Source organism: Ilyonectria robusta (genome assembly GCF_021365365.1).
Source record: "Ilyonectria robusta strain PMI_751 chromosome Unknown BGZ61scaffold_8, whole genome shotgun sequence".
Lineage (NCBI taxonomy): Eukaryota > Fungi > Ascomycota > Sordariomycetes > Hypocreales > Nectriaceae > Ilyonectria > Ilyonectria robusta.
Window position 1 is genome coordinate 1485625 of NW_025764442.1, and position 25567 is coordinate 1511191.

Consider the following 25567-nt stretch of genomic DNA (forward strand, 5'->3'; position numbering starts at 1 on the left):
TCAGAAGTTCGATAAAGCATGAGGGGGTGGTTCGGCCTGGGAGTAGTTGGGACGTGTAGACTGTTCGGCTGAATCCAGTGCGCAGATCATATCACCTCAATACGCTGACGTCAGACCATGTCCCAGTTCTCTGTATATCAGGTAGGAAATTTGATCATTTCTCAAGCTTCTATCGCTTTCCTTTAGCTCTCCACGCCCAAAGCCTTAGCTCCCACGAGCCTCCCGTCCTTGGACGAAACCAGCCAGTACTCGACCCTGGTCGCATCACGAACCACGCGGTACACCCGCACGTCGTTGCCAGCCGTCGCCTGTCGCACGGCCTCCAGCACGTCAGTGTATTGGCCCTTTGAGTCCCAGGAGAGAGGATCGAGGATCGAAATCTCCGCTTCGGAGGGGGAAGGGTGGTTTATGAGGGTTGCGAACTCGGCTAGAAGGGCATATTAGCTAGGAACTTGATGGGAATATGCGGGTGTATTTGTGAGCAACGAGGGCGCGCGGAGATCTTACACTCAGTTGGCAGTCTATCCTTGCCATCCCACTTCAGGGAAACCTCCTCAAACGGCTCGTCCGCATCGCTGGTATACACAGCATCGCGGCACACCTTGGTGATCTCCTTTGGCACCTCACTGCCTTCGTCCTTGGCCTTGAGTGCCACCTTGCTGCTGCTCTGCGTCGTCGCACCACCAGTGTCCTGGTTCGCCTTGTTCAAAAACGCCATGTAGTCCTCGTCGCTGGCCATCTTGAGAGATTGGGTGCCGCTCAAGTATCGTACGCTGTAAGTGGGAGGGCGCCGGGCTGGGAGTGTAGCTGGCGACGATGAGGTCGATGGTAGACGGATGCTTCGCACGCTGGCAAGTGGGCTCGTCGATAGTCTCGCTGATGAGGAGAAATATTGGATCTTCAGGAAACGGGTTAGGTTCGGTTTGGGCGTCATGGAGATGGATTGAGGCCGTCAAGGTGGGACAGTCTGCATGTTTTGTTCAGATTGGAGCGGGGGTGACGTCAGGTTGGGAAAGCGCTGTGGTTGGCGGTTGAAAGCTCGACATCGGATCACGGAACAACCTGGCAACCAGTAATTGGCCAACGACCGCGCAGCCTTCATTGTCAACGTCATCACTTGTCTCACATGGCTCTACAGCGATATCAAGGAAAATGAGCATCTTTTTTCTATGACCATGCCAATCAAATCCCTCTTACTCCCACAGACGGAACGATGACCCAGCCTCCAAAAATAAATCAATAAGTACCCGAGCATCACTGCATCAACTCAACACTGTGGAGGCAGACATTTCCTTCACGGTGCAACATGATACACAGGGCATTCACCAAACGAACAGGTGGAGTCAAATTAACATTGGGAATCTCGTTAGAATTTTTGATCCATCCCTCTAGCTGGATTTTTTACGTTCATGCCAGTATGAAACCTAACCCAGCCCAAACATAAGGTGAACGAACCAACCCTCGACACCGATGCAATGGACATGACAAAGAAAGGAAATTAGCTGCCGCTTTAAGCGGAGGCAAGATCCTTCTTGAGGGTACCCTGGTACTGCTTCTTCTCGGCAGGGGTCTGGAAAGCACCGTGTCCGAACTCGGACGAGGTGTCGATCCACTTGAGGCTGACCTTCTCCAGGGCCCTTCGGGAGGTGTGCACGAACATGGACTTGCGGAGAGTCATGACACGCTTCTTGGTACCGGGAATGGAACCCTTGACCATGACGAAGTCGTTGTTGACCTCACCATAGCGGACGAAGCCACCCAGACTGGAAAAGAGTCAGCAAATGTCTCATATTTGTGGAATGTACAGGGTTAACATACGGAGTGATCTTCTTCTTGGTGACATCGATCTCGGTGGCGGCGCTGTCCTCAGCATCGCCCTTACCAATTCGGTAGATCTTGTGGTTGACCGAGGTTCGGTGGTGGTATCCGTCCTGACCGGCGCGGGCGACGGTCCACTGGACGTGGGAAGGATGCCAAGCACCGATACAAGCGACCTTTCGGAGACCCTTGTGAGTCTTGCGAGGAAGCTTCTTGGTGCCCCATCGGGAGGTGACACCGGAGAAACCGTGACCCTTGGTGACGGCGATGACATCAATCATCTCGTCCTGCTCGAAGATGGAGTCGATGGACACGGGCTTCTCGAAAAGCTCCTGGCCGAAGGCGACCTTGTCGGCGATGGAGCCACCGTTGACCTGGATCTCCATAAGGTGGGCCTTCTTCTGCTTGAGGGGAGTCTTGCGGATCTGGGTGTGGGCGAGGACACGGACGACGGTGCAGTACTTCTTGATGCGCTCGAGCTCGCGGGTGATGGAAGCGCCGCTGTTCTCGGAGTGCTTCTTGGCGTACTTGGTGAAGGCCTTCTTCTTGGACTTGTACCAGTTCTTGTAGAACCGACGCTTGAGCTCGTCGCCCAAGTGCTCGGCCCACACGGTGGTGAGGGATCGGAGACCACGGGGAGTCTCGATGTAGCCCACAAGACCAACAACGATCATCTAAAAGATGTTAGCCATAGGCACATAGCCAAGCGGGCTGCATTGTTCGTACAGGTGGGGTATCGACGATAGAAACCGCCTCCACAACTTCCTTCTTGTTCGCCTTCGCGCCGGGTCGGTCGAGGTCACGAACGATGGTGGTCATGCCGGCCTTGTAGCCCATGGCGGCGGTCAGGTGGACGGGCTTCTTGGCGTCATCCTTGGGGAACCTGTTCAACCAATGCGTCAGCCATTGTTCTTCTCAATGTTGGTGATGCCAGAAAAAATATCTGACGGAGATCTACTCACGACTTGACCTTTCCACGGTGGCGGGCAGCGCGCTTTCGCGGCAGGTAAGCCAGGGAGCCGTGGCGAGGAGCCTCGTACTTGCGGTGCTATTGAGAGTCAGTACCATATAGAAAGTCATTGTTACCATCGCCAACTTACACTCATTTTGAACGAGCTGTGTGGGTTGAGGGGGTTAGTATGAAGTTGACGAAGCCTGCGTGGTGTTAAAAAGACGAGAGGGTTGAGAAATAAAATGTGGGTGAAATTTTAAGCGAGTGTGTGGTCCGTGCGTCGTGTGCATTTTCAGAGCGCACCAACCCAAACTCACCGAGAAATGGGAACTCCGACAGCCCTAAGGTAAGACCGACCACTCAGGGCAGTGATGGAAGTTTGTCACGTGAGCGCCTCAATTCGACGGACTCAAGTGTTCACATGGGCTCAGTCCGGACGGAATACACTCAAATCACTCAGAAATGGGCAAACGTCAAAGTGGTGTAGATACTAGTTATTCAGGAGCTATGGTAAAGGAGCCGATACGGATACCGTTCGCCGGTGACATCGTAACCAAGAAAGACCGAAACCCCGGGATTGACAATACTTTGGTGTCTTTGACAAGACAAAAGAAACCAGGCCTCCAAAAGTGGTATACATGTAAAGGAAAAAATAGACGATTTGACACATCAAAAACTCTTCGACTCGTAAGCAGCACAAGATCCACCCGTTATTCAACTTTTGGTGTAGGACCGGAAACTCCATTGACGGCGGCGCTGACAGGGGTAGATGTTTTCGCGTCGCCGGCGGCGGAGCCGGGGCCGGATCCGTTGGCGACAATCCCGGCCTTCTTCTCATCCTCTCCACTATCATCGTAGTCCTCGTCAACCTCCATTTTTCTAGCTGCCCTCTCAGGTTCAGCAGTAGGAGGAGCCGGGCGAGGAGCAGGAGCATGCTCCAGGCTTTGCGGCCGCTCCTCCTTAGGGGTCGGGACTGCCGGGGGCTTGTCAAGAACTCCAGGTAGAGGGGCAGGACCTTGCTGCATCGGTGGAAGATGGTTAGGTCCTGCCGCATGGCTGGGAGGGTGATGGGCAGCATCCGAAGGATGGTAATTGTCACTGGGATGGCGCGGTGGCTCCTCAGCCCGTCTTGGCTCTTCAGGGCGACGCTGCTCTTCCGCTCGGCGCGAGTCCTCAGCACGTCGAACTTCGGATGAGTTGCGGCGGTAGGACTCGCGGGGTGGAGTAGATGGTCGTCGGTGGCGCATGTCGTCGAGACGAGCACGGTTTTCATCGTTGGCTTGCTTCTTAGCCACAGACTCCTCCTCCCACTCTCGCATTCTCTTTGGGCCGACGGAAGGCGGTCGGTCGTCAATCCTTTGCATGGGAACATCGGCCACAGACTGAGGAGGTCCAGGAGGCCCGGGAGGTCCGGGGGGGCCAGGGGGGCCAGGGGGGCCAGGAGGTCCGTTCTCAGGAGCTCCCTGAGTTGGCATTTCCGGGTGGTGAGGATACAGCGGAGGCGGTGCCTGATGTTGGGGATACGCCGACTTGGGAGACGGCATCCGGTTGTCGTGGACCAGTCGACCGTCTGGGCGAGGGCTGTTTGTAGGTCGGAAAGGGGCCATACCATTAGGAGGAGGGTTGGCGCCGTTAGCATTGCTAGAGGGAGGAGCCGATGCAGACGGTGTAGCTCCACCCCAGTTGGGGTTGGCAACTCGGCGCTCAGAGGCGGGAACTGGGGGCTGAGATTGGGGAGGGGGAGGGGGAGGTTGCGAGTATTGGTGGCCCTGGGGAGGGGGAGGAGTGCCTCGTCGCGCAGGTCCAGGTCGATTGATATCGTTGTAAGGCTGGCGCATCTGCTGCTCCTGCTGAGGACTCGGCTGTCGCTGCAGAGGAGGAGCGGGACCTCCTCGGAAAGGCTCACCGCGAGACTCGTAAGGGTTGGGGGGTTGAGGAGGGGGGTTGATGTTGGAGAGGCGGCCAGCCCAGTTCTCTCCGGCTCCCTGGGGAGGAGGAGGGGGGCCAGAAGCAGGGGGCTGCTGAGTAGAGCCTCCCCATTGAGGTCCGACAGGACCCGCGGCCTGATAAGCCTGCGGGTGCACATCGGCGGGTTGGGGAGCGGCAGGTGGGGGACCTCCATTAGTGCCACCAGAACGGAGGAGCTGAAGGCGAGCCTTGATGTGTGGGTTGCCGGGGTCGAGTTCGGCAGCACGTTGGTAAGCATCCAGCGCATCTGTGATTTGGTTGTTGCAGCTCTCATACTGGAACTTGGTTAGCACGATGTGACTCCAACCTGTCCCGCCTGTGCAGTTCACTTACCAGAGTACCCAAGTCGTACCAGACTTCCGAAATGTAGGGGTTCAATCGAATAGCTCGAGAGTAAGCGTCGAGAGCATCACGGTACTGGTTGATCTGGTAGTAGAGCACACCAATCGAGCACCAGAAGGTAGGGTTCTTTCCGTCACGGTAGACGGCTTGTTGGTATGCCTCATATGCCTTGGGGTACTTCTGCTGGGACATGTAGCACCGACCCAGGAGGTACCAGCTCTGGGCATCCTGGTTGTCTATTTGCGCGTCAGTGTCAAGATCATGTGATACAATTTAGTGCATGTCCATACCTGCGCCGACAGACTTCTCGAGATATTGGATAGCACGGTCTTGGCTCTCATAGGTGTTGCTCTGCTGGTGATGCAACCAGCCGAGTTGCTGAAGGACCTTGGCGTGATTAGGAGATTGGTCCAAGACGCGCTGGTATGCCGCCTTGGCGCTGTCAAACTACCAAGGTGTTAGCCGCCACATTGTCACCACAATTCCTGATAAAAGGCTCACATCTTTTTGCTGTTCATGAACATGGCCAATCTGAAACCAGATATCCTCCTGGGTCAAGGGACCTGGAGGAGAGTTGACAATGTACTTGAAGCACTAAAGTTTTTACAGTTAGCATGGGACCATGCGCGAAGAATGTAGGTCATCGGCTTACGTCAAGACTTTGGTTGTACTTAGACTGCTGCTTGTATATTATACCGAGCCGGAAATAAATTTCATTGGCCTTCTCGAAATCGGGCTGAATGTGCATAACCTGGGAGAAGGCCTCCTCGGCATAGTCGTAGCTACCATATCGGTCGTAGAGAATACCGATGCCGTACCAGAGCATGGGATCCTATGCGTCATTAGGCAATGTCCCGGTGCGCGGTGCCAGAATGGAGTGACCAATACATACCTTGGGGTCTCGGAGGTTGACCAGGGCCTGCTGATAGGCATCGTAGGCCTTTTGAAGATTCTCCGTCATCAAGTAGCAGTGTCCTGTCTCGCGTTAGGGATGCGCCGACATATGGAAAATGCGCGACCTACCAAGGTTTCCCCATGCCTCGCCATTGTTCTGGTCGAGCTGGACGATGGCGCGGAAAAACTCGAGAGCCTTGTCAAAGGCCTCGCGACCCTTGAGAAGCATTCCGATCGCGTTCATGGCAGGGGTCGAGTTAGGATTCGCCTGAAGAGCGCGCTCGTAAGCGTGCATGGCTTCGTCCGGGACGCGCAAGAGCTCTGAGAAGCTTCCTGGGATGGGGTAAGTAGGGATGACGTGAAGGGCGCGCGACACGGCGACATACCGATCTGCAGCCAGACAGCCTCGTTCATCGCGGCGATCTGGTGCGAAGGCGCGAAGTGCCCAGCCTGGACACCAGGAGGTGGTGGCGGAGGAGGAGGGACCTGGCCCTGATGCTGCTGCATCTGCATCATGGTCGGCGATGCGTGGTGATTCGCCATGGTGACTAAGGCGACAGGCGGATGTTCGCAAGGGGTAGGTATGAAGGTGCCACGGTGAAGTCGACGGATACTGAATAGTTAAAGGTTATCTCAGCGGTGATTCAGGATCCCCCCGATGTTGGCGAAAACCGCGGCGCTAAAGAGGGATGATGGATCCGGTCAATGCCCTCGGGCGTGTCGGGGGCAGGAGGAGGCGGCTACAGCGTATCAGACGCTTTGGCGGGAGCGGAAAAAAACACAGTCAATGGTGGAAGGTGCGTTGGTAGAAGAGGAATCGAAGACGGCAGGAGCAGCACGTGATGCGGCTGAGGGCGCAAGGTGAGAAGAGAGTAGGGCGCCGATGAAGCCGTACCAGGCGACGGAATGAGTGGGAGAGAAAGAAAGTGAGGAGTTGGGAAGAGGCACAGGATGGTGGAGGAAGACCTGCGCTGGCCGAGCCAGACTCACCTTACCCACGACACCCACATCCACCTCTTGGTTGAACGGGCAGGATAGGTGCACGGAGGGGGATGCGCCCAAGCGAGAAGACTGCGTTGCGTCCAGGGGTGCCACAATCTCGGACATGCTCACACCAACTCCACTCGCGCCTTAGTGCGGTGCCCGCAGAAGCCCACCCACACCACACTCGCGCTGAGAGAGGCCCAGCCCGTCGTCTCTCTCCCGGTGCCTCCCCAGAGAGTGACCTGTGGGTCCACCCCTTGGCCATGCGGTACCCGCGTACCGCACCTGTCCTTGTCGACCAGGGTACCTCCATTGCCAGTGGGGCGCCAGAGCGACGCCAGAAGGGGATCGATGAGATAATGGGGCGGCCCCAGGCCATGTCGCCGGCGGGTCGTGGCGCGTTCGGCAGCTGGAGGGCACGCTGAGCCGCTAGCATCCTGGCCGCGGCTGACACACAGCACACACTTTACCAGTAGGTACGTACTATAGTTAAGAACCAGGTCCTCGCTCACGAAGCACACACATTGGGGCGTTCTGAGTACAGGACCGACTGCTCTCACAGCATTTACTGAGGCCTCGAAACTGGGCCGCGCATCTCGTCAGATGTCCTGCTGCTATCCCCACCCACACAAAATGCGCCGCAATTAAGGTACAGTACATACCTCCGTACGGAGGAGGTAATAGTCCCGGCATTAAGTACAACTTGGAGGAGGACCCTCGTTTTCCTTGTTACCCAGAGATCCAGCATTCGGTCGGTCGGAAAGCATGAGCCGTTGGTTCATGAGACGCCGAACGGAACGGGATTCTATCCATCTTCTGTCAAACACCTTGGCGCCACCCGCCGTCCGTCCCCCTTCGGCAATGAGTGGGCTCTATACTGTGCTATGCTTGTCGGCTTGTATCTGTAACCAGAGCCGCGGTACGAAAAGGAAGAAAAATACACCCAGGATAGTACACCCACATGCATTTGCTGAAGGCCCAACTAGGGTGCGGAGCGGAGGATTTGTGAAGGCACAAAGTCGCGCACCCCGATGCCATGCTCTGTTGCCAAGGCAAACGGGGCTACTGGGCGATTATACCCGGCGCGGCGCACGGCCGAGCTCTGTGGCGCACCGCACAAGAACGATGAGGATGTGGAGGGTTAGGTACGTACCTTGCCTGTCCGGACGGGCAGTCAGTGGGGGCGTGTCGAACTTGGTCGGTAGGTACGTACCTACGGTTCTAGCGAGTGGGGAAGAATGGTGGAGGAGGCGGCGAGCGCCCAGCCCTCGACGTTCATCAGAGCCCCCCGTGTTTTCTTTTCCTTCTGGGTGCCACCATCATCCATCCCCCTGAGGCCTGTACCTGGTGTGGGCCAACATCACAGTGCCGCCTCGCCTCAAAAATTGCCCTACCGAGTCCCTCGTCCGGAGCGCTTCTGGGCTAGTCCAGCCAAGCCTATTTTCCGGATCCTCCCAATCACTGCTGGCAATCTGCCGTCGAAACTCAGCATCCCTGCGGCTGAATCCTGGGACTCGATTCACCATTTTGGCCTTGGCCTTCATTCCTTTTTCCTCGATCCCGTGATGCCCTCTTGCTACCTATCCCACCCTGATACGACTCGGTGAACACCCCCCCCCCCTGCGCCGCAGCACGATGGCGCCGCCGCCCGGAGGGGTTTCGAGTCAACTATCCCCAAAAAATCCTCGCTGATCGCAACCCTGTGGTTTTTAGAGGATCGTGGCTTTTCTCTCAATCGCCGAACTGAAACCGAGCCTCATCTCGAGCCATGCCCAGGGATCAGACGAAAATTCGTCACGGCCGGCGCGCCTGTGCCCCGTGCTCATGCTCCCAGCTTCCAGGTCCATTACCAGATTACCAGCGTCTAGACCCACGACAAGGAGCGGTTTCGTCAATGCCCCGAAGCCTCAACGCACAGAATTAGCAACCTCCGTCCCGTTTCGCAAGGGACGTGCAGCGCTTCCGTACCCCGTACCTTGTTGCCAGCCGATGACGCTGCCTTGGGCCCGGGAACGCCCCTATTCCTCCCGTTCGTTTCCCTTGCTTCATCCATCGCCCACCCGAGGAACCAAAGTGTTCCGAAACGGCTTACGAAAGACGGTTCTAAAACACGTGGGTGACTTCCGGAAGGGCTTAGCGGCGGCCTGGGAAGCGGTGAAAAGATTGGCCATTCCGCATTGTCACACAGCCAATACTGACGCGGAGATGGTGGTTTGAGTGCGGCCCAATGCCATGCCACCATCACCAACTCGATCCGGCCGACCAACCTGCCCGTCTCCCCATTCCCATCCCCATCCCCATAGACTCCCCAGGTCACATCGACATCGCGCATCGCATCGCACCGCCACGCATCACTCCGCCGCACAGGCTCCCTTCCCAGCCGGCGACCCGACACGCCCCTCGCTGTCCCAGGCCCCAGCGCCCTACCGCAAGCTGCCTCTTTGGTTGCCCAACATGACGGATGCGATCAATCGATATCATCTGCGGCGGACCACGCCCTGGCCGCGACCAGACGCCCTCTCACACGCCTGTTCCCTGCGACCCCTGCTCTTTTGAGCCTTTGCTCTCTGCAATGACTAGGCTTGCCTGCCCGACCGCCCACCACTTTTATTTAAACCTCACTCCCCCTCCCCCTCGGCCCACCTCCCAGTCCTCCACCGACTCTCCCGCCATCATCAGTCTCCACACACGCTGTCTGTCTGTCTGTCCCTCGGTTCCACACACCCAAGACTCTCGCACACACCCCTCCTTGTTCCCTTGTGGAGCTCCCCCTTGCCCTGGACGCCCCCCTTTGGCCTGGGGCCCATGGGGTTGCTACTACGAGGCGGATGGCATCTTCGACTTGGCTGGCGGCTGGGTCTGTGGCTTGCGGCTTGCATCTTGGCGCTGGCGTTCTGTTGTGGGCTCCGGTACGTACCTAGTAAGGTTGCTGCTGGTTCTTGCGCTGGTGCACGGGCTGATGCGGGTGCTGCGTCGTCTGTCTTTGCTTGTTTCTGCTGCCCGTTCCTTGTCGCGGTGGTTGCTGTTGGTTGCTGGTGGATGGTGATCAGACACCAGAAGTGCGGCCTCCGTGTGCAAAGTAGCCCCCATCTATGCGGCTATCACCCACAACACCCACGCCGCACGCCGCACACCGCACACCGCACGCCCACGCACAACGCTGCAGCACAGCGCATCGATGTGCATCGCAGCGCAGCACCACGCTGCAACTCAACGCTGCACACCCATCCGCCTTCTCCCCTCGTCCACCCATCGCACATCACCCTCGCCCGAGGCCAAAAACAGCATCAGACCTGCGTCTGCGACCTGCCCTCCGCTGCATTGCACCGCACCCTCCTGCACGCACAATGCACCCTGCAGCTGCACCTCCCCAGTTACCCAGTTGCTGCTGCTACCCAGCAGGTGCAGCACGCCCGCATGTTTGTTCCCATCCATCTTCGCTGGCGGTACGCTTTCGGTTGTCAAGTGGTGGTTGGCGGCTGTTCCTGTGTGGGTATGCGTGTGCAGGCTCTCGAGCGGGCTCTCGTGTGGGCTCTCGTGCTTAGGCTCGTGAACCTCATGTTGTCTCAGCATCTCACTGCCATGACTCTTTGTCGTCGCATCCCCTCACTGGTTCATGTTGTGCTTCCTTTTCCCGTCCCTCCAGCTGCCAGATATCTCAGACATCCCCCATGTCCCGTCCATGCGCCTCCACCGCAAGTCCTGTAGCCCACGTCTATGATATATCGCTCGTGATTTGCAGGCCGTTTGTGGCTGGCTCTTTGGTTCTTGACAGATGGAGCTGATCGTCGTTCTGAAGCCAAACCCAAGCAAGCATCCAGCCCCCCCAAAAGAGCTTCTTTTTTCGCCTTCGCCTTCGTCTCCGTACTCCGGACTGCACCCTAGACAAATCTTCCGCGGCGCCCGCAGGCAGCCAAAGCACCTGACGCTGGGAGACCCGCCCGCCCACTGGCCCGGCCGGTTACCGCTGCCGCTGCCGCTGCCGCTCGCTGACGTGCCAATGCACCAGAGCAGAGGGGGATCTGATCTGGCTGGGCAAGCAGCCCAAACACGCCTGTGCGCCATTGTGCCGCTTGCCAGCGCCAGTCTCGAATTGCTTTTTTTTTCTCACGTATGGCCGCTAGCGTCCTAGCGAGCTTATTCGCCGAGGCTTAATAAGGGTTTTTGCTGGCGTGTGTGAGATTCCCGCCCGAGGTTCCTCATTGTTTCCTGTTCATGCTTCCCGCCGCGCTGGCTGTTTTGCCGCCCTTGTCTGTTCAAAAGCCTCCGCACACCCGCCCTCTAAGCTTGACTCGCTTTGGTTGTGATGAGCACCAGAATTCTTGGGGCCGCAAGACCAGCGGCGGGATGTGGGAATGAAGAAATACGGGAGGTCTTGCCTAGCCTGGTCCGTCCCCAATGATCGATCCCATCCTGCCATCTCATCCCATCTCATCCATGCCCCAACATCCATGCCTTGTCTCGCCCTCATCCACACCACCACTACCCACCGCCGTCATAAGAAGCACCGACGCGGTACATCACCCTGTGGCTGCTGCGGGCTGTGAACTGTGTGGGCTGGAGATGGCGGACGCCACACGTGTTAACTGTTGGACGTTGTTCCACTTTCGGCCTCGGAAGGTTCTCACCACAGACGGGCCGACCAGTTCCTATTTCACAGTTTCGCCTCCATAAGTATGCACTCCAGAGTGTCGACAACTATAGCCTTTGCCCTTTGCGTGCTCCGTAGACCCATCCACGGCCGCCTCTTGTCCACGGCCGATGATCCGCCAAGGGCCCCCAACGTTTACGTAGTACGTTTTGGACCTGCCTCGGCCCTTGCTGCAGGACATTCAGGGATCTCCCCACCCAGGGAAGAGATCGCGCCAGCTTGCGTGCTGCGTCCCGACAGGTCGCGGGTCGCAGGTCGCGGGTCGCAGGTCACGGGTTAGCTAGGGAACCGATAGGCAAAGGGAATGCCGCGTGAACGTGCAGTCCGAAATCCCAACCCAAATGCCAGGCCTTGGCCGGCACGCCCACGCCCACGCACGACTCCACGCACGACTCCACGCAACGACTCCACGCAACGACTCCACGCTCGCCGTATTTAGCGACCGCCGCTCCCTTCTGTCCCCCGAACGAAACCTCCCTGGGGCTCGCACAGGCTCCACCCAGTGACATAGGTGCACGCGAATGGAAATAAACACTTACCCAAAGGAATCGCCCGTCGTGCAGGCCTACGCCTCCGGAGCCGCCTGGGCAATGGATCGGTCCCCCCAAGTCGCCCACCATCAATAAATCGGCAATCCCTGAACTGCTTCGTCGACGTCCCCCATTTGCAAGGGCCCACTTGCGCCCCCGAAACACATTTACCACAGTCCTGTGCAACCATGTGGATGTTGCTAGCCTCGAGGAGATGCTGCTCCTCATCGCAGACGTGTCATGTGACTATGCGCCTCCGTCGCGATTATCAGGAGCAGTTTGATTATTTGTGCTCGATGTCGTGTCTGCTAGTCGCGCCTGAGGCAATCCGCGATAATAAGCCATCCCCGGGATGGACCCAGAATTTGGAACAAACGCGCTTAAGCATCGACAGGGAACCACCACCCACTGTAGACAACGACCTAACACCCGCCGTACGGAAACTTTAGTCATGGGTCTCAAACCCGCTTCGGGCGACAGGCCAGGGTCCAGCGGGCTGGGAGAGGGAGGCCCGTTTAGATCTCCTCGACCTCTGTGTGTTGGAATTAAAGCCCGAGATGGCACCCATCGTACCATGGTCTGTCTCTGCTGTGAATTGCCACGGCGTACGTACTTTGCAAAAATTTGTCCTTGCATATATGGACTGCATTCAAGACCGTCTTTGCGCCGCTTCGACAAAGCTAGGTAATAATGAACATTCCGACATGTCGGGAGCCACGAATGACGAAGCATTGCCGACCAAGTCGCCCCATGCAAAGTCGACACGCTCGGCCTAGGCTGTCTGTCTGTCTTAGCTGGGTCACAGACACTCCGAACCGTCTCGCGAGTCTGGATTCACTGCGGTGTCAGCCACCGGTGATCCAAACTCCCTTGCACAAGGGACATGCCGTAGGCGGTGTCTCACTTGGCCCGAAGCTTCCCCTGTCACGCTGGAAGTCCGGCGCCGCCGTGGAACATGATAGACGGTCAGTTGGTCGCCCATGATTGTCTTGAGACAAGGGGAGAAAGAAACAAAAAGGCAAATGAAAGACACCCCTCAGATCCTCACCCCCCATTCTCTCTCAGAGACAAGGCCGTGTTGGCCCGTTTTTGATCTGTTGGGACTGGTATTTGGCGTATTGCCAATCAACCGTCGACACATCTGGGACAGACGTCTGTGCCGGGGATCATCTGCCATCATTGTCTTGTCTTGTCTGTCCATCTGTTTGTCGCCATCTGCCTACTCGTGTGGTCTATTATGGGATTTCGCATGCATGTCGATGGGGTAGATAGATGACGTCAAAACGGAAATCAGTATCGATATGGAGGCTGGCGCAGGAAGTTTGACAACTTCAATGGATTTACCTAGGTAGGTAGACAACCCCCACACAGTACGATCTGCGACCGACGAACTACCTGGGTAAGGAACAACAGCGGAGCTTGAACTAAAATTCGTTCAATATTCTATACCAAGGTATACTTTGTTCAGGCTCAGAATAAACCCTCACTTTTAGTAGTAACTGAACTTTAGTGCATTATCTACGTGCTGGATTATAAGGTATCGGGGGCTCATTATGAGACTGAAGATACCGCCCACGCACTGTGCCACACTTACCTTAGGAAGTTGTGTCGCTTCCCGTTCCAGTCTTCGTATCTACAACCAAAATGAATGGTTTAAGAGTCGTGACCGGCAAAAAGGTGAGTTCTGTCGGTGGAGAGGCTCGAACTCTCGACCTTTGGATGTCCCTGACCTTTGGCCAAGTCATATGTTTATATGAGACCAACGCTCTAACCAACTGAGCCACACCGACGGAAGTGCTGGATGAGGGAACTAATCCCTTTCCGGATGGTGTTGTTCGGCTCGAAGATATAGTTAAGTAGCCAGAGCGGTCAGTTTGTGTGCTGGTTCAGTTTGTAATTCAGGGACGCTGTGTGGGTAATGGTTTTGCAGATGGGAGTTTGAGTGGGTGGTGGTGTGGCGGTGATGCAGCGTGTGGGGACCCCTTGGGTGGAACACCAACAGGTGGCAGGTTATGCCGGTTTGGCTGTGGCCGGAGTTCTGCTTGCAGCCATGGTGAGGTGATCTCCGCAGCGTTGGAGTAGCTAGCTGGTGGGGTTTGCTACCTAGATGACTGCTCTTGGAATCTGTAGTGACCGCGTGAAGCTCAGGGGAATCTAGAGCGCCCTGATTGTCTCCCGGGTAGCAGGACCTGGAACAATGGACGCAGATTGGTACCACCTGTTTCGTCTCCGAGGCGTTGCTGGAGTACGACAATGGCTTGGGATATGTGCCTGACTCTCCCCTCCCCGCATGTTTTGCCCGCCAGTTTGTTCCTGGGTGCCCTGTGGGTGACCTCGATGACCTGATGGGATCCGGAACCCGTACGTAATTCGTCGTCTGGCGGTCCTCTTTTGGCGTGGCGGGGTTCTAAGACTGGTCGCTCAGCGATGGATGACAGCATCACCACCAGCGCCGACTTCTCGCCGGACGGACTGAGTCACGTATTGTCCGCAACCTCTTAGTGAAAGACGAGATTAATTCCTCATCTCGCGCAGAAAAACCGACTGCGCAGAGGGATAAAAGCAGCAACGTTTACCTGCGCTAGCCCGCAAAGCGTCCTAGTTGGAGCGCCGAACCTCCGGGCTCCAGGGTAACCAATTTTTTTCCCTCTAGAGGTGACAGTAACCGTCTGTCGCCCATTATCGGAGCCCCCGCCACCAATCAAGACCCCGCACCTGCCGGTACCCCGCCGCCGCTCGCGGTCGATTTTGCAGTGTGCGTCCTCGACTCGGAGCCCCAGGCCACACCCAATCCAGGCCGCCCAATCCAAGGCCACCCAAGCCCAGGGAAATTTTTCTACATCTACCTTCCGAGCCTTCCCTCTTTTTCTTTCTTCCCTCCTCCTCTCCATCCTCTCTCACACTCGTCTCCATCTTCACAGCTTCACAGCATCTTCAATTGACCAGACACAATGGCTCCCCCCAATGCCGAGTATGCGCTCCCCGCGTCTCACAAGGAGGTTCGTTCACCCCGCTATTCACCATCCACTGACAAGCCTCTTGCGCCGTCTCGTCATGTTGGAAGAAATCGTCCAGTCGACTGACTCACCCGTGTAGATGCTCGAGAAGTCTCTTCTCGACTCCGACCCCGAGGTCGCCTCCATCATGGTACGTCTCCCTGAATTTGCTGGTATCCCGCCAGCCCACCAAGGTGCACTCACCAACACCCACAATAGAAGGATGAGATCAAGCGCCAGCGCGAGTCCATTGTCCTCATCGCCTCTGAGAACATCACTTCCCGTGCCGTTTTCGATGCTCTTGGTTCCCCCATGTCCAACAAGTACTCTGAGGGCTACCCCGGCGCTCGCTACTACGGCGGCAACCAGCACATCGACCAGATCGAGCTGCTGTGCCAGCGCCGTGCCCTCGAGGCCTTCCACGTCGACTCCGAGAAGTGGGGTGTCAATGTTCAGTGCCTCTCCGGCAGCCCTGCCAACCTCCAGGTCTACCAGGCCATCATGCCCCCTCACGGTCGTCTCATGGGTCTTGACCTCCCCCACGGTGGCCATCTGAGCCACGGTTACCAGACCCCCCAGCGAAAGTGAGTCAGACCCTCAACATATGTTACACGCAACGACTTGGACCCTGAACGCTAACCGTCTTCCAGGATCTCTGCTGTCTCCACCTACTTCGAGACCATGCCCTACCGTGTCGACCTCGAGACCGGCATCATTGACTATGACACCCTCGAGAAGAACGCCCAGCTCTACCGCCCCAAGGTCCTCGTTGCTGGTACCTCTGCCTACTGCCGCCTCATCGACTACGCCCGCATGCGCAAGATTGCCGACTCCGTTGGTGCTTACCTTGTTGTCGACATGGCCCACATCTCCGGTCTCGTTGCCGCCGAGGTCATCCCCTCCCCCTTCCTCTACGCCGACATTGTCACCACCACCACCCACAAGTCCCTCCGTGGCCCCCGTGGTGCCATGATCTTCTTCCGCAAGGGTGTCCGCTCTGTCAACCCCAAGACCGGTGTTGAGACCCCCTTCGACCTCGAGAACCCCATCAACTTCTCCGTCTTCCCCGGTCACCAGGGCGGCCCCCACAACCACACCATCACTGCCCTGGCTGTTGCCCTCAAGCAGGCTGCTACCCCCGAATTCAAGGCCTACCAGGAGAAGGTTGTCTCCAACGCCAAGACCCTGGAGAACACCTTCAAGACCCTCGGCCACAAGCTTGTCTCTGACGGCACCGACAGCCACATGGTCCTCATGGACCTTCGCCAGCACAGCCTGGACGGTGCCCGTGTCGAGGCCGTCCTTGAGCAGATCAACATTGCCTGCAACAAGAACTCTATTCCCGGTGACAAGAGCGCTCTTACTCCCTGCGGTATCCGCATTGGCACCCCCGCCATGACCTCCCGTGGCTTCGGAGAGAAGGAGTTCGAGCGTGTCGGCCAGTACATTGTCGACGCCATCAAGATCTGCAAGGACGTCCAGGCTTCTCTTCCCAAGGAGGCCAACAAGCTCAGGGACTTCAAGGCCAAGGTTTCTGGCGGTGAGGTTGAGAAGATCAACGAGCTCCGCAAGGAGATTGCCGCCTGGTGCAACACCTTCCCCCTCCCCGTTGAGGGCTGGCGCCTGGATGCCGGCATCTAAATTGCCAACCAACCAACCGACCTTACCTAGCTGTCTTGTCTAAAGTTAACTTAAGTTCTTCAACACGAGCGATGGGCAAGCAGGTCAACACGCGGAGCAACCCATTTTCGTCAAAAGGGTTGCTCCAAAATTAAATGAAAGAGGCGATTTAACATGGATGAGGCAAATGGCGAAACGTTCAACAAGCATGCATTTCATCAAGGCGCAATAACTAGTTGTTTGATATCTTTGGATTTTAAAGGGATGTGTTTGTGGTATCAAAAATCCTTCAACAAAAACGGATTGGGTGGTGGGAGTATGGGTTCAGGTTATCTAGGAAGACGCCTTTGGTCTCCTCTGTTCGTGACGTTCCTCCGGGGACTTGGACAAACAAGCAGCTGAATACAACAATCGTATTCAGTACCCCTTTGATGTCTCCTTCGCGACCATTCACTTTCCACAAGAGTCATGCACGAATTCAAGAGCGGGCTTTTCGTTCAAAGTTGTTTTCCATTGCCTACTCGTAACTATCCACACCCACACACATAGCTGTCGCCTCGTTGCCCATCCACACCCTCAATCCTCCAGCAACGACACATGACGTGAATCAATCCAACCATCTCATTTACCACTACCATTGTACCACGCGCCAATACCACACCCCAACCGAATCATCATATATCAAACACTCGGGTCGTCCACATCACCCATTGGCCAGATTCCACCACATCAGGCCCGGTAGGTAGGTCCCCGTTTCAGCCTGGGGTAAGCCAAATCCGTACATGTTTTAATTTTCCAAAGGACCAGCGCAGGAACTAAAAAGAAGAAGGAAAAAAAAGGAGCCGTCGGTATTGCAGCAGGAATGGGGCAGTGGTGACCCGCAAGACGATGTCGTCGCTCGTCCAAGGTATATTCGGCATGTCGTTCTTCCAATGCAACCGCGCTGTGTACACTGTCCCCTGCCCTTTTTAAACAAACGCCGTGAAGATGAGATGTGTGAGCTCTGAAGTTGATAAAGCAGGTAGCGTGAAGAGAAACAGGAAATCAAAGAAAGGAAGACAAGGGAAAGGCCAGCCTTGGGGGTGGGACCTGGGGGTATGACCGAGACTGAGGAGAAGGGGTAATAAGGGGTAAAGCAGATATAAGATGCAGTTAATACAAGGGGTTGTATAAGAAGGAGACTGAAGCAGAGAGAAACTCCTTTTTGAGACCGCAGGGTTTGCTGTCCAAGTTGGCATCGCTGCCAATCCCATGGTCGTCGTGCCAGCGCCAGACATGATCCGCCGGATCTATCATTCAAAATGTCTTGGGTCGCGTTTGTGACTGAGCCACAAGTAATCGACCCTCGTGTTGTCGTTATCCCACCGAGTCCCGGAAATCCTGCCTGGCCTACTGAGCAATGCTCTCCGGGCTCATCATGCCGATAGTATCGTCCTTGTCGGTACCGCTTTGCATGCTGTCCGCCCGTTCCATGCTGGGTGCCAACGCAATGACAGCAGGGTTGGGGGGTGCCCCGGTGGCAGCGCTCATGGACTTCTTTTTGGCAGGGGTATTGTTGATGGATCCGCCCTTCTCAGGAGAAGGATTTAGCTTGGCTTCGGCCGCTGCGGCCTCGAGTTTCTTCTTCTTCTTGGCAAGAGCCAGCTGCTCCTTTGGAGGACGCTTCTGGGCGGTAACAATCTTTCCGCTTGCACCCAGGCGGGGGCGGGGCTTCTTCTGCTTGGTAGGGAGATCTTCGTCTTCAACGAGAGGTTGGTCGCCATTAGCGTGGAGCTTGGCCAGGAAGAAGTTCTTGACCAAGCCAATCTGTTCTTGAATGTTCTCTCTAGTAACCGGGTCGGACGGCGTGAGTGACGCTAGCAGCTCTTCTGTCGAAGTTCCCGCCGTTTGGGTCTGCATCTGATACTGGTTGCGGACCCTGCTCTGGAGGAGATGCAAGGGCACAGATATCATTTCCAGACCCATCTCCTTATCCAGACCCAAAGCACGGAAGCCGAAGAAGTCTTCACCAAGATCTTCCGCGAAGTCACCACTGACGAACTGTTCACTGCCATCATTGAATGCGCCAACTCCATCGGTTCCAGAGTCTCCCGTCAGAGCGGGGCGAAGGAGATCCGTCAGATGGAGCTTCATTCTCTCATGCAGACCACCAAGCTTGGAGCTCAGTCTGTCAACATCATCCTTGGCATAAATCTCCAGTTGAGCAATGTCGGTACCGCTCTCGTCCAAGGTGTGCAAGATGACCTCCTCAGGGGTGAATCGAGGTTGAAACTTAGGACCGTCGACAGTTGATAGGGCCGCCTTCTTCTCAGACTCGTTGTAGACGTTGAATGTTCGGATCAACTTCTGAAAGTAATCCGCCACGACTCCCGTGAAGGTATCCATGGCCGAAGGTTGGAGTTCCTCAAATCCAGTGGTGTAGAGAATCTTGGCAATGGACCGCTTCAGGGCAATTTGGCAAGTTTCGGCACACATTACCGGGCCGTCGTCGCCGACGAAATGCGGCTCAATATCCTGCTCCGTGAAGGCCTGCATATTCGATTTTGGAAACTGGTTGGTGTAGACCTGTAGAGTATTAGTACATAATCATTCAGGGGTTTGGTGGGTAGACGTGCCTGAGTTTGGACTTGCATCTGCTTGATCACAGAAATCTTTGTTGCAAGCTTCCTCGTCTCCTGAATCTGGTGGATGTTTTCGTCCATTTTCTTCGTCAGACGACCTTTCGGGGCAGTGAAGCTTCCAGGTGGCACAAGGTGGAGAAAGTCTTCATGCTGGTTAATGACCTGTCCTTCTCCATCTTCCACCCATTGGAGCTTGGGTTGGATGTCCGGAATGTTGCTTAGGGCATCATAGTAATCAGGAATCACCTTGTCCGCTTCCTCCTCAATCTCGTGGGCCAGGATCTCGGATGGTATGGTCGCAGTCTCCTTTCCAATCATGGGATCAGAACTGGCCTGGGCATGCGAAATGCCCTGCGCCTCCGCTTCCCTCTGGTGCTTCAAGAATCGACGCATACTAGCCTTGGTGCGAACCAATGCTGGAGCCTCAATATTGAACTTGTCTTCCCTGAAGAGGAGATAGCGCTCCTTGGAGGCTAGAGCGCGGTCTTTCTTGGTTGTCTGTTTCCAGATCTTGTACTCCTCGTCCTCGTAGACTTGCTCAACGGCCTCGCCAAATGCCTGATTCAGCGCCATGCCATTGAGAGTGGGGCCATCGATGTCCATAGCATCGGCATTGCTTCCGATTCCTGAGTGTCCGTTGATGCCGCCAGGAGTGATGGATCCGGCTATTGGAGGGGTGGCGAAGCCGTTACTGCCATCCACAGCTTCAGAACCCTCACGACCCATTTTGAGAAATCCATTCACCTGCAGGATCGGCTTCTGGTCGATCGATGGGGTGTCTTCCTTTTGGTCATTATGTGCTTTTCGTGACTTGTTTGCCCCTTTGCTTCCGGCCTTACGACCCCGTGAAGACATGATGGGCTCGTCATCCGAATCCTCCCCAGCGTCGTCTTCGCCGCCGTTTTGTTTTCTTCGCTCCTCGGCTTCGACTTCAGCCCGGGGCCGGATGGTGAGATCGGGTATGAGAGGAATGAGCTTCTCGGCTTCCTTCCTCATGCCGTTTGCCATGCGTCGAAGAGGGTGGTTCATATCCTGGTTGTACTTGAGGCAGTTGTCCCAGATCAGGTTAAGATCCACGACGAAATCAGCCTTCGACTTGTACGTTAGGGATTTTAGTTTCTTGGTCATCGAACCCAGATCCATGGGGTTTTTAATAACTGTTAAGATGTCAGCTAGGCTGGGGTTGTGGAGCCGGATGTGGCATCTCACAATTATAGTAATCGGGCGCATCTCTCTTGTTCACCCTAGTCAGGAAGGGGGTGGAGTATTCGGTATGCGCCTTTAGCTCTGTCAAGACCTTCTCCACGGCCTCATACAGCTCCTCCTGGTTGACATTCTCCTCGCTAGCCCATTTGCTTCGATTCTTCCGGACCTCGTTCATCAAGAGTCGAAGTTCCGCATCCGAGGCGCGGACTTGGTCACGCTTCATGTCGATTCTAGCGATAAGATGCTTGAGGGTCAGGCTGGATGCGCCCAGGTTTGCGCTGCTGAGAGAGCCATGGTTTGTAGCCTGGATATTACTGGTGTTTGAAGTATGGTTGTGGTCCATCTCTGCTTGGAGTTGCTTCTCGGAGTCTTCGAGTTGCTGTTGTTCTAGCATGGCGGCACGGTCGTTTTCCAAGGTATGGAAGATGGTGTGGAAACTCCTTCGTGCAGCCTCTTCGGTTGCAGTCCGGGCCTCCTCCAACTTCTTGATGGCGTCTTCGCCGGACTTGTCTTTGCCTTGCGAGCCATCCTGATCCTTGGACTTGTCGCCTTGCTTCCCGGGTGATGGCACGGAGTGGACAGGGGAACTGCCTGATTTAGAGGGGGAGAGCAAGGAGCTCGCAGCAGCAACAGCGGCGGCTTGAGACTTGACGGCGGGTGGCGCGGGTTCTTCGTCTTCGTCTTCGTCATCGTCATCGTCGTAGTCGTCTTCGTCGATGGTTCGCTTCGCCTTCTTGAGTGGCGGTTCTCTGATAGGCTCGTGATCGGTCGTGGGTGGGATGACCGCGGCGGACTCGGCCGGGGAGCGGCGCAGCGCGCTGATCGCGGGATAGTTGTATGAACCATCATCAGCAAAGAGCAGCGCGACCTTGTCCTCGGTCTTGCGATAAAGATCCGCGAAGAGGGCGCGTCGGTTCTCTTCCTCGATATCAAGTTGTGCCTCAGGCATCAAGGAGACGGAGTTATCGACGGGGGTCTGGGTACGCGCTGAAGCATCGTCGAGATGGTGTAGACTTCGGCTGGAGTTTGTATGATGCAAGGAGGGAGGATGCCAGGCAGGCTGGCCGTTGGGGAGCGACATATTGGGCCCGGGGCGATGGAAGCGACGACGGGGCGCGAGTCGCCATGCGCTTGGAGATGCGCTTCGCGTACGGCCAAACCGAGGGCGATTGAGAAGATCAGGACAACATGGGACAAAAGAGCGACATCGATAGAGATGGCCGGCCGAGTTTCGCAACGAACAGCGCTTGGGGCGGTGGTTGTTTGATGGCTCGCGATGGGCCGGTTTGTCGTCTGTTCAAGAGGTGAGGTTGAGGATTTGGGGGGAGGCTTGTACCTTTCCCGAAGCGGGACTTTTCCTGCTGGGCCAAGGTTCGCTGGCAGCGGCGCGCTGGTACCGACGACCTGGAGGAACGGACGCCGCAAGACCGGTCACGGCGGAAACGCGGTCGCATGCGAGGAATTACACTGCGAGACGGGGCTCCGACGCCTGGAATCACTGTCTACGGCCTCCTTCCATGCGCTGATCCAGTTCTCGGCACGCCCAACCTGTGTCGCTGTTTGCGCGGCATGTACTCCGTACTGGGTCCTGCACCAGCTCTGGCGACTCGATGCACAAAGGGCCTTTGTCAGCTTGTCATGAGCGCAGTCACGTGTTCCAGCACACGCTCATCATGATCTGCGCCCGAGCAGGAGTAGCACTGACTGCAACATTGGCAGCCGGGACCTTGGCGGAACTCTTCCATATAGGTAGGTTTTTGAGGACATTGAGATCCTGGGTTGACCATTGTCCAATTCCATGTATCAAGGCGCGTTCATGCCGACCACCAGGCGCCGAAACGTGGCCATACATAGTCGAGAGATTCACGGGCAGCAGCATCATCAATGACAGCCAAGCCGTTCCCCACGCATATGCCAGGGGTAACAGAACGCCATCTTCTCTGCTGGTCCATTACCCCAGACGCGACCTCCGAGCCTCCACCCAACGACACACAGCAGCGATCAGACGGGGGGGGGGAGGGCTGCGGGCCAAGAACGAAATCGTCGGGAAATGCCCTGCACCTCCACCAAAGCCAGCGTCGGGCACAGCTGGAGCTACTGTACATACAAGGCAAAAAGACCCGACGCAGTGGCAGCTACAGTGCGTAGGTACCTATACACGTAGTCTCTCTATCGCCGCTGTGAGCCAGATGCAGCCCGTGGCCACCTATCATGGCCCATCGCCGCCTATCGTGGGCTGTGGCCCAACGCCATTGCTGCCACTGATGCATTCCATTCCACGCCGTCGGCTGCTAACCCCTGCTCGCGCCCACCGCCAGCTCCGCCTACTCCGCCACACCACCCAACCACACCACCACAAAATCGAGCAAGCTGCTTGCTCTCTCTCTGCCTGGACCCAGTCGAAGCACGGACAACTGCGCCCAGCTCTCTCGAATCCCAGCCTTCCAGCAATTCTACCTTCTACCGTTCTGCCAGCCAAACAGCTTGCGCCTCTTGCCGACGTCCCTCACACACCCGCAGCCAGGCTGAGGCCATTGTCTTATTCTGCTGCCTGAGAATGAAGACGTAGTCCAACGTCGTCTCAGACATCTCCAACTCCTTCCGTCATACTCGGCGTCTTCAGCCATCTACAGCCAACATGAGGATCCGGTTGCCCTTCGCAGGTACGTCATCACTGCTTGTCCCTGCTGCTCGCCCATGCGCAGGTCTACCTTCTCCCTCCACAATCCTCGTCCCCTCAGGAATCCTCTCCTGTCCTATATCATGCTAACGTCGTTGCTCCAGCGGTCTTCCTGCTCCTCCTCCTTGTCGCCGGTTACGCTGGCTTGACCTCTATCCAAGTCACCCAATATGTAAACGACAAGGTCCTCCACTTCGGTACCTTCTTCCTCCTCACCGTCGTCTTCTACTGGATCATCGATACCAACCGCCGCCGGACCCTGAACATGACGTTGGTCGTTTGCACTCTCGTCCTTGGCGTCGGCTCCGAGTTCCTCCAGAGCTTCCTCCCCAATGACCGAACCTTTGACCTATACGACATTGTCGCCAACGTACTGGGTAGTCTGGCAGCTCTAGGCCTCTGCACCTGGTATCACAAACGCATGCTCGAGCGTAGAAGGCAACGAAAGCACTATAATGCTGTACCGGGCGAGGACGAGGACGACCTGGAGCTTGGTGAAGGTCATGAGACCGGGGTCACCGATCCCCCCACCCGGACTCGCACTCTGGAGGAGCAGGTGGACAACTGGGACGAGAACCATGTCGATGATGACTGGGATGAGGATGACGCTCCGGCGTCGTCAGGAGCAGCCAATACCAAGGACATCACCGATACTGGTGATTTGGGAGATGTGGTGAAGAAGCGGGTGGACTAGACGGGTTCGGTGCGATGAATTGGCCCTTACGATAAATTTGCTCACGCTCTTCATGACTTAACTGGGGGGGTTGGAAGCGAATGGTATTATGCAGCGCACTTGGTCATGCCCAGTGGGAGGGATTTTCCCAGAGGCGTTTCTGACATTTGATAGTTAACAGCGGGTGTTATCAGGATCAGTAGTTGGTGGCGGATGGTCATGGTGTCTTCAAAACTTGTTGGTTCAATTGGTGCTCGATTTTACTTGTGCTTGGTCTCTGTCGTCTGTTTGACCATAAAAAATGCCTTGCTATGCCCATCTCAATAAAGATAACAAAAATCGGCCGCTCTCCATAACTCCAAATTCCTCTATGTGTACTGTTTCCAAGCTTTGTCCGACATCTTCGGTGCCCTCCAGGTGCCCTCAATTGAACCCTTATGGACATCCGGGGTTTCCCCCGACTATTGACGTGCTGCCTTACCACGTTCTCTGCCTCGCCATTTGCCAAATCCACCGCGTGGTGGTGACCTGGGCTGTCTGACCGGCGCTAATGCCTTTGGATGAGGGGTGACTGGCTGGGGGGTTTCCAACCTCACATCAGCTGCCTCTGGACAAGGGATAGCCGGCTTGGGGTTTTCCGACTTCATATCAGCTGGCTTTGGACAAGGGATAACCGGCTTGGGTTCGTCCAAACCCAAATCAGCCATCATGATCTTCACGTTAACTTGTTCGGCTAACCAGACATCGTCGTTGTTGCTTTCGGGTGTTTCTTCTTCGACCTCTTGGTCTTCCGAAAGCTCTGGGCCGTTAGGAATCCGTGAGCTAATAGGGAATAGTGAGTCGTTACGAAACAGTAAGTCGTTCGGAAACCGCTGTTCGTTTTGGTTGGACTTCGAAGGGGGGGCGATGGTGCGCCAGGCCTCCACAACTGGAATTGTGGTGGTGACGAAAGGCTTGTTGAGGTCTGAGGCGCATCTGTAACCCCTCTGTAGACGCTCAGCAGTGCCTTCAGTCATGGCAAATGCCATCCGCCGCCCGGTTTTGAACTGGTCGGGAGGAGTTACTGTCCTTCGTGCCATTTTGGAGTCCATGATGTGTTGTGCGAGAGGGTGGAGCTCCGTACTGAAAGTGAATGGAATCTCCCGGTTGGAACACATCGTTGATTGGATTTGGGGTCTGGTTATGGAAAGATTATGCTGTAGGTTCAGATAATATATTCTCCCCGCGTTTTTGTGCTTCTGTTGTTAAATTTGTGGCGATAGGTGCGTGTCTCGAATCTGGAAGACCTTGGGAGTGAAGCTGGAGGAGAGAGAATATGGAGGACGTCCTCGTTTCAACATGGGCATATTCTTGTATTTATAGGGAACAATTTGACATTTCTACCGTCATGGACAGTTTTGGACGAGCCCATTTAGGTTGACGACGGCCAACTTAGACACCCTCAAAGGGTCGTCGAAGCCGTCAAGGTCGTGTCCAGTTCGCTTACCCTACATGAGGACGAGACCGTTCTCCCTCTGAGCTTTGGTGTCGATGGGGTGACTCGTGGCTGTTGTGTAAACTAAAAGTATTGTGTATCTGGGCTGCATCAGCTTGTGATGTGGTAGGTCCTCGTCAATATCTGCAGATAAATCA

At 56.0% G+C, this 25567-nt stretch overlaps 9 protein-coding genes and 1 non-coding gene across 10 annotated transcripts; 3 read left to right on the top strand and 7 right to left on the bottom strand.

Moving 5' to 3' along the window:
• Positions 1-182: 182 nt before the first annotated feature.
• BGZ61DRAFT_531850 (uncharacterized protein) lies at positions 183-739 on the bottom strand (the record flags this gene model as incomplete). The annotated part of the gene is made up of 2 exons (XM_046253780.1): positions 183-427; positions 508-739. The coding sequence occupies 2 exons, from the start codon at positions 737-739 to the stop codon at positions 183-185; spliced, it is 477 nt and encodes a 158-aa protein (XP_046105600.1).
• A 405-nt stretch (positions 740-1144) lies between these two features.
• BGZ61DRAFT_505752 (60S ribosomal protein L3) lies at positions 1145-2993 on the bottom strand. The gene is made up of 5 exons (XM_046251843.1): positions 2919-2993; positions 2781-2866; positions 2545-2701; positions 1819-2492; positions 1145-1763 (listed from the first exon to the last, which is right to left on the bottom strand). The coding sequence occupies exons 1-5, from the start codon at positions 2922-2924 to the stop codon at positions 1511-1513; spliced, it is 1176 nt and encodes a 391-aa protein (XP_046105601.1). The 5' UTR covers positions 2925-2993; the 3' UTR covers positions 1145-1510.
• A 487-nt stretch (positions 2994-3480) lies between these two features.
• Positions 3481-6517, bottom strand: BGZ61DRAFT_477321 (uncharacterized protein; the record flags this gene model as incomplete). The annotated part of the gene is made up of 8 exons (XM_046248880.1): positions 3481-5013; positions 5072-5316; positions 5371-5527; positions 5582-5674; positions 5733-5912; positions 5973-6055; positions 6104-6307; positions 6361-6517. The coding sequence occupies 8 exons, from the start codon at positions 6515-6517 to the stop codon at positions 3481-3483; spliced, it is 2652 nt and encodes an 883-aa protein (XP_046105602.1).
• Positions 6518-9610: 3093 nt separating this feature from the next.
• On the top strand, positions 9611-10780 carry BGZ61DRAFT_450364 (uncharacterized protein). The gene has a single exon (XM_046245724.1). The coding sequence runs from the start codon at positions 9764-9766 to the stop codon at positions 10664-10666; it is 903 nt and encodes a 300-aa protein (XP_046105603.1). The 5' UTR covers positions 9611-9763; the 3' UTR covers positions 10667-10780.
• Positions 10781-13824: 3044 nt separating this feature from the next.
• BGZ61DRAFT_t111 lies at positions 13825-13929 on the bottom strand. The gene has a single exon. It is a non-coding gene; the product is annotated as a tRNA-Met (tRNA).
• A 1161-nt stretch (positions 13930-15090) lies between these two features.
• On the top strand, positions 15091-16776 carry BGZ61DRAFT_350489 (serine hydroxymethyltransferase; the record flags this gene model as incomplete). Its single annotated transcript, XM_046240237.1, has 4 exons — positions 15091-15138; positions 15236-15286; positions 15355-15719; positions 15786-16776. The coding sequence occupies 4 exons, from the start codon at positions 15091-15093 to the stop codon at positions 16774-16776; spliced, it is 1455 nt and encodes a 484-aa protein (XP_046105604.1).
• Positions 16777-18144: 1368 nt separating this feature from the next.
• On the bottom strand, positions 18145-21663 carry BGZ61DRAFT_493462 (uncharacterized protein; the record flags this gene model as incomplete). Its single annotated transcript, XM_046250655.1, has 3 exons — positions 18145-19320; positions 19371-20533; positions 20586-21663. 3 exons carry the CDS (start codon positions 21661-21663, stop codon positions 18145-18147), a joined length of 3417 nt encoding a protein of 1138 aa, XP_046105605.1.
• Positions 21664-22315: 652 nt separating this feature from the next.
• BGZ61DRAFT_450370 (uncharacterized protein) lies at positions 22316-22576 on the bottom strand (the record flags this gene model as incomplete). Its single annotated transcript, XM_046245725.1, has 1 exon — positions 22316-22576. A coding segment is annotated over one exon (180 nt), but the record flags the coding sequence as incomplete, so codon positions are not given.
• A 644-nt stretch (positions 22577-23220) lies between these two features.
• BGZ61DRAFT_477326 (uncharacterized protein) lies at positions 23221-23956 on the top strand (the record flags this gene model as incomplete). Its single annotated transcript, XM_046248881.1, has 2 exons — positions 23221-23245; positions 23367-23956. The coding sequence occupies 2 exons, from the start codon at positions 23221-23223 to the stop codon at positions 23954-23956; spliced, it is 615 nt and encodes a 204-aa protein (XP_046105607.1).
• Positions 23957-24393: 437 nt separating this feature from the next.
• On the bottom strand, positions 24394-24699 carry BGZ61DRAFT_450372 (uncharacterized protein; the record flags this gene model as incomplete). The annotated part of the gene is made up of 1 exon (XM_046245726.1): positions 24394-24699. Exon 1 carries the CDS (start codon positions 24643-24645, stop codon positions 24397-24399), a length of 249 nt encoding a protein of 82 aa, XP_046105608.1. The 5' UTR covers positions 24646-24699.
• Positions 24700-25567: the final 868 nt, after the last annotated feature.

What these genes read in the sequence shown, in the direction of transcription:
- BGZ61DRAFT_450364 (XM_046245724.1), top strand. Translation starts at nt 9,764, where the DNA reads ATGGGGTTGCTACTACGAGGCGGATGGCATCTTCGACTTGGCTGGCGG.
- BGZ61DRAFT_505752 (XM_046251843.1), bottom strand. An exon ending in CACCGTGGAAAGGTCAAGTC is followed by an intron (nt 2,702 to 2,780) that starts GTGAGTAGATCT and finishes TTGGTTGAACAG; the next exon opens with GTTCCCCAAGGATGACGCCA. An exon ending in CTATCGTCGATACCCCACCT is followed by an intron (nt 2,493 to 2,544) that starts GTACGAACAATG and finishes AACATCTTTTAG; the next exon opens with ATGATCGTTGTTGGTCTTGT.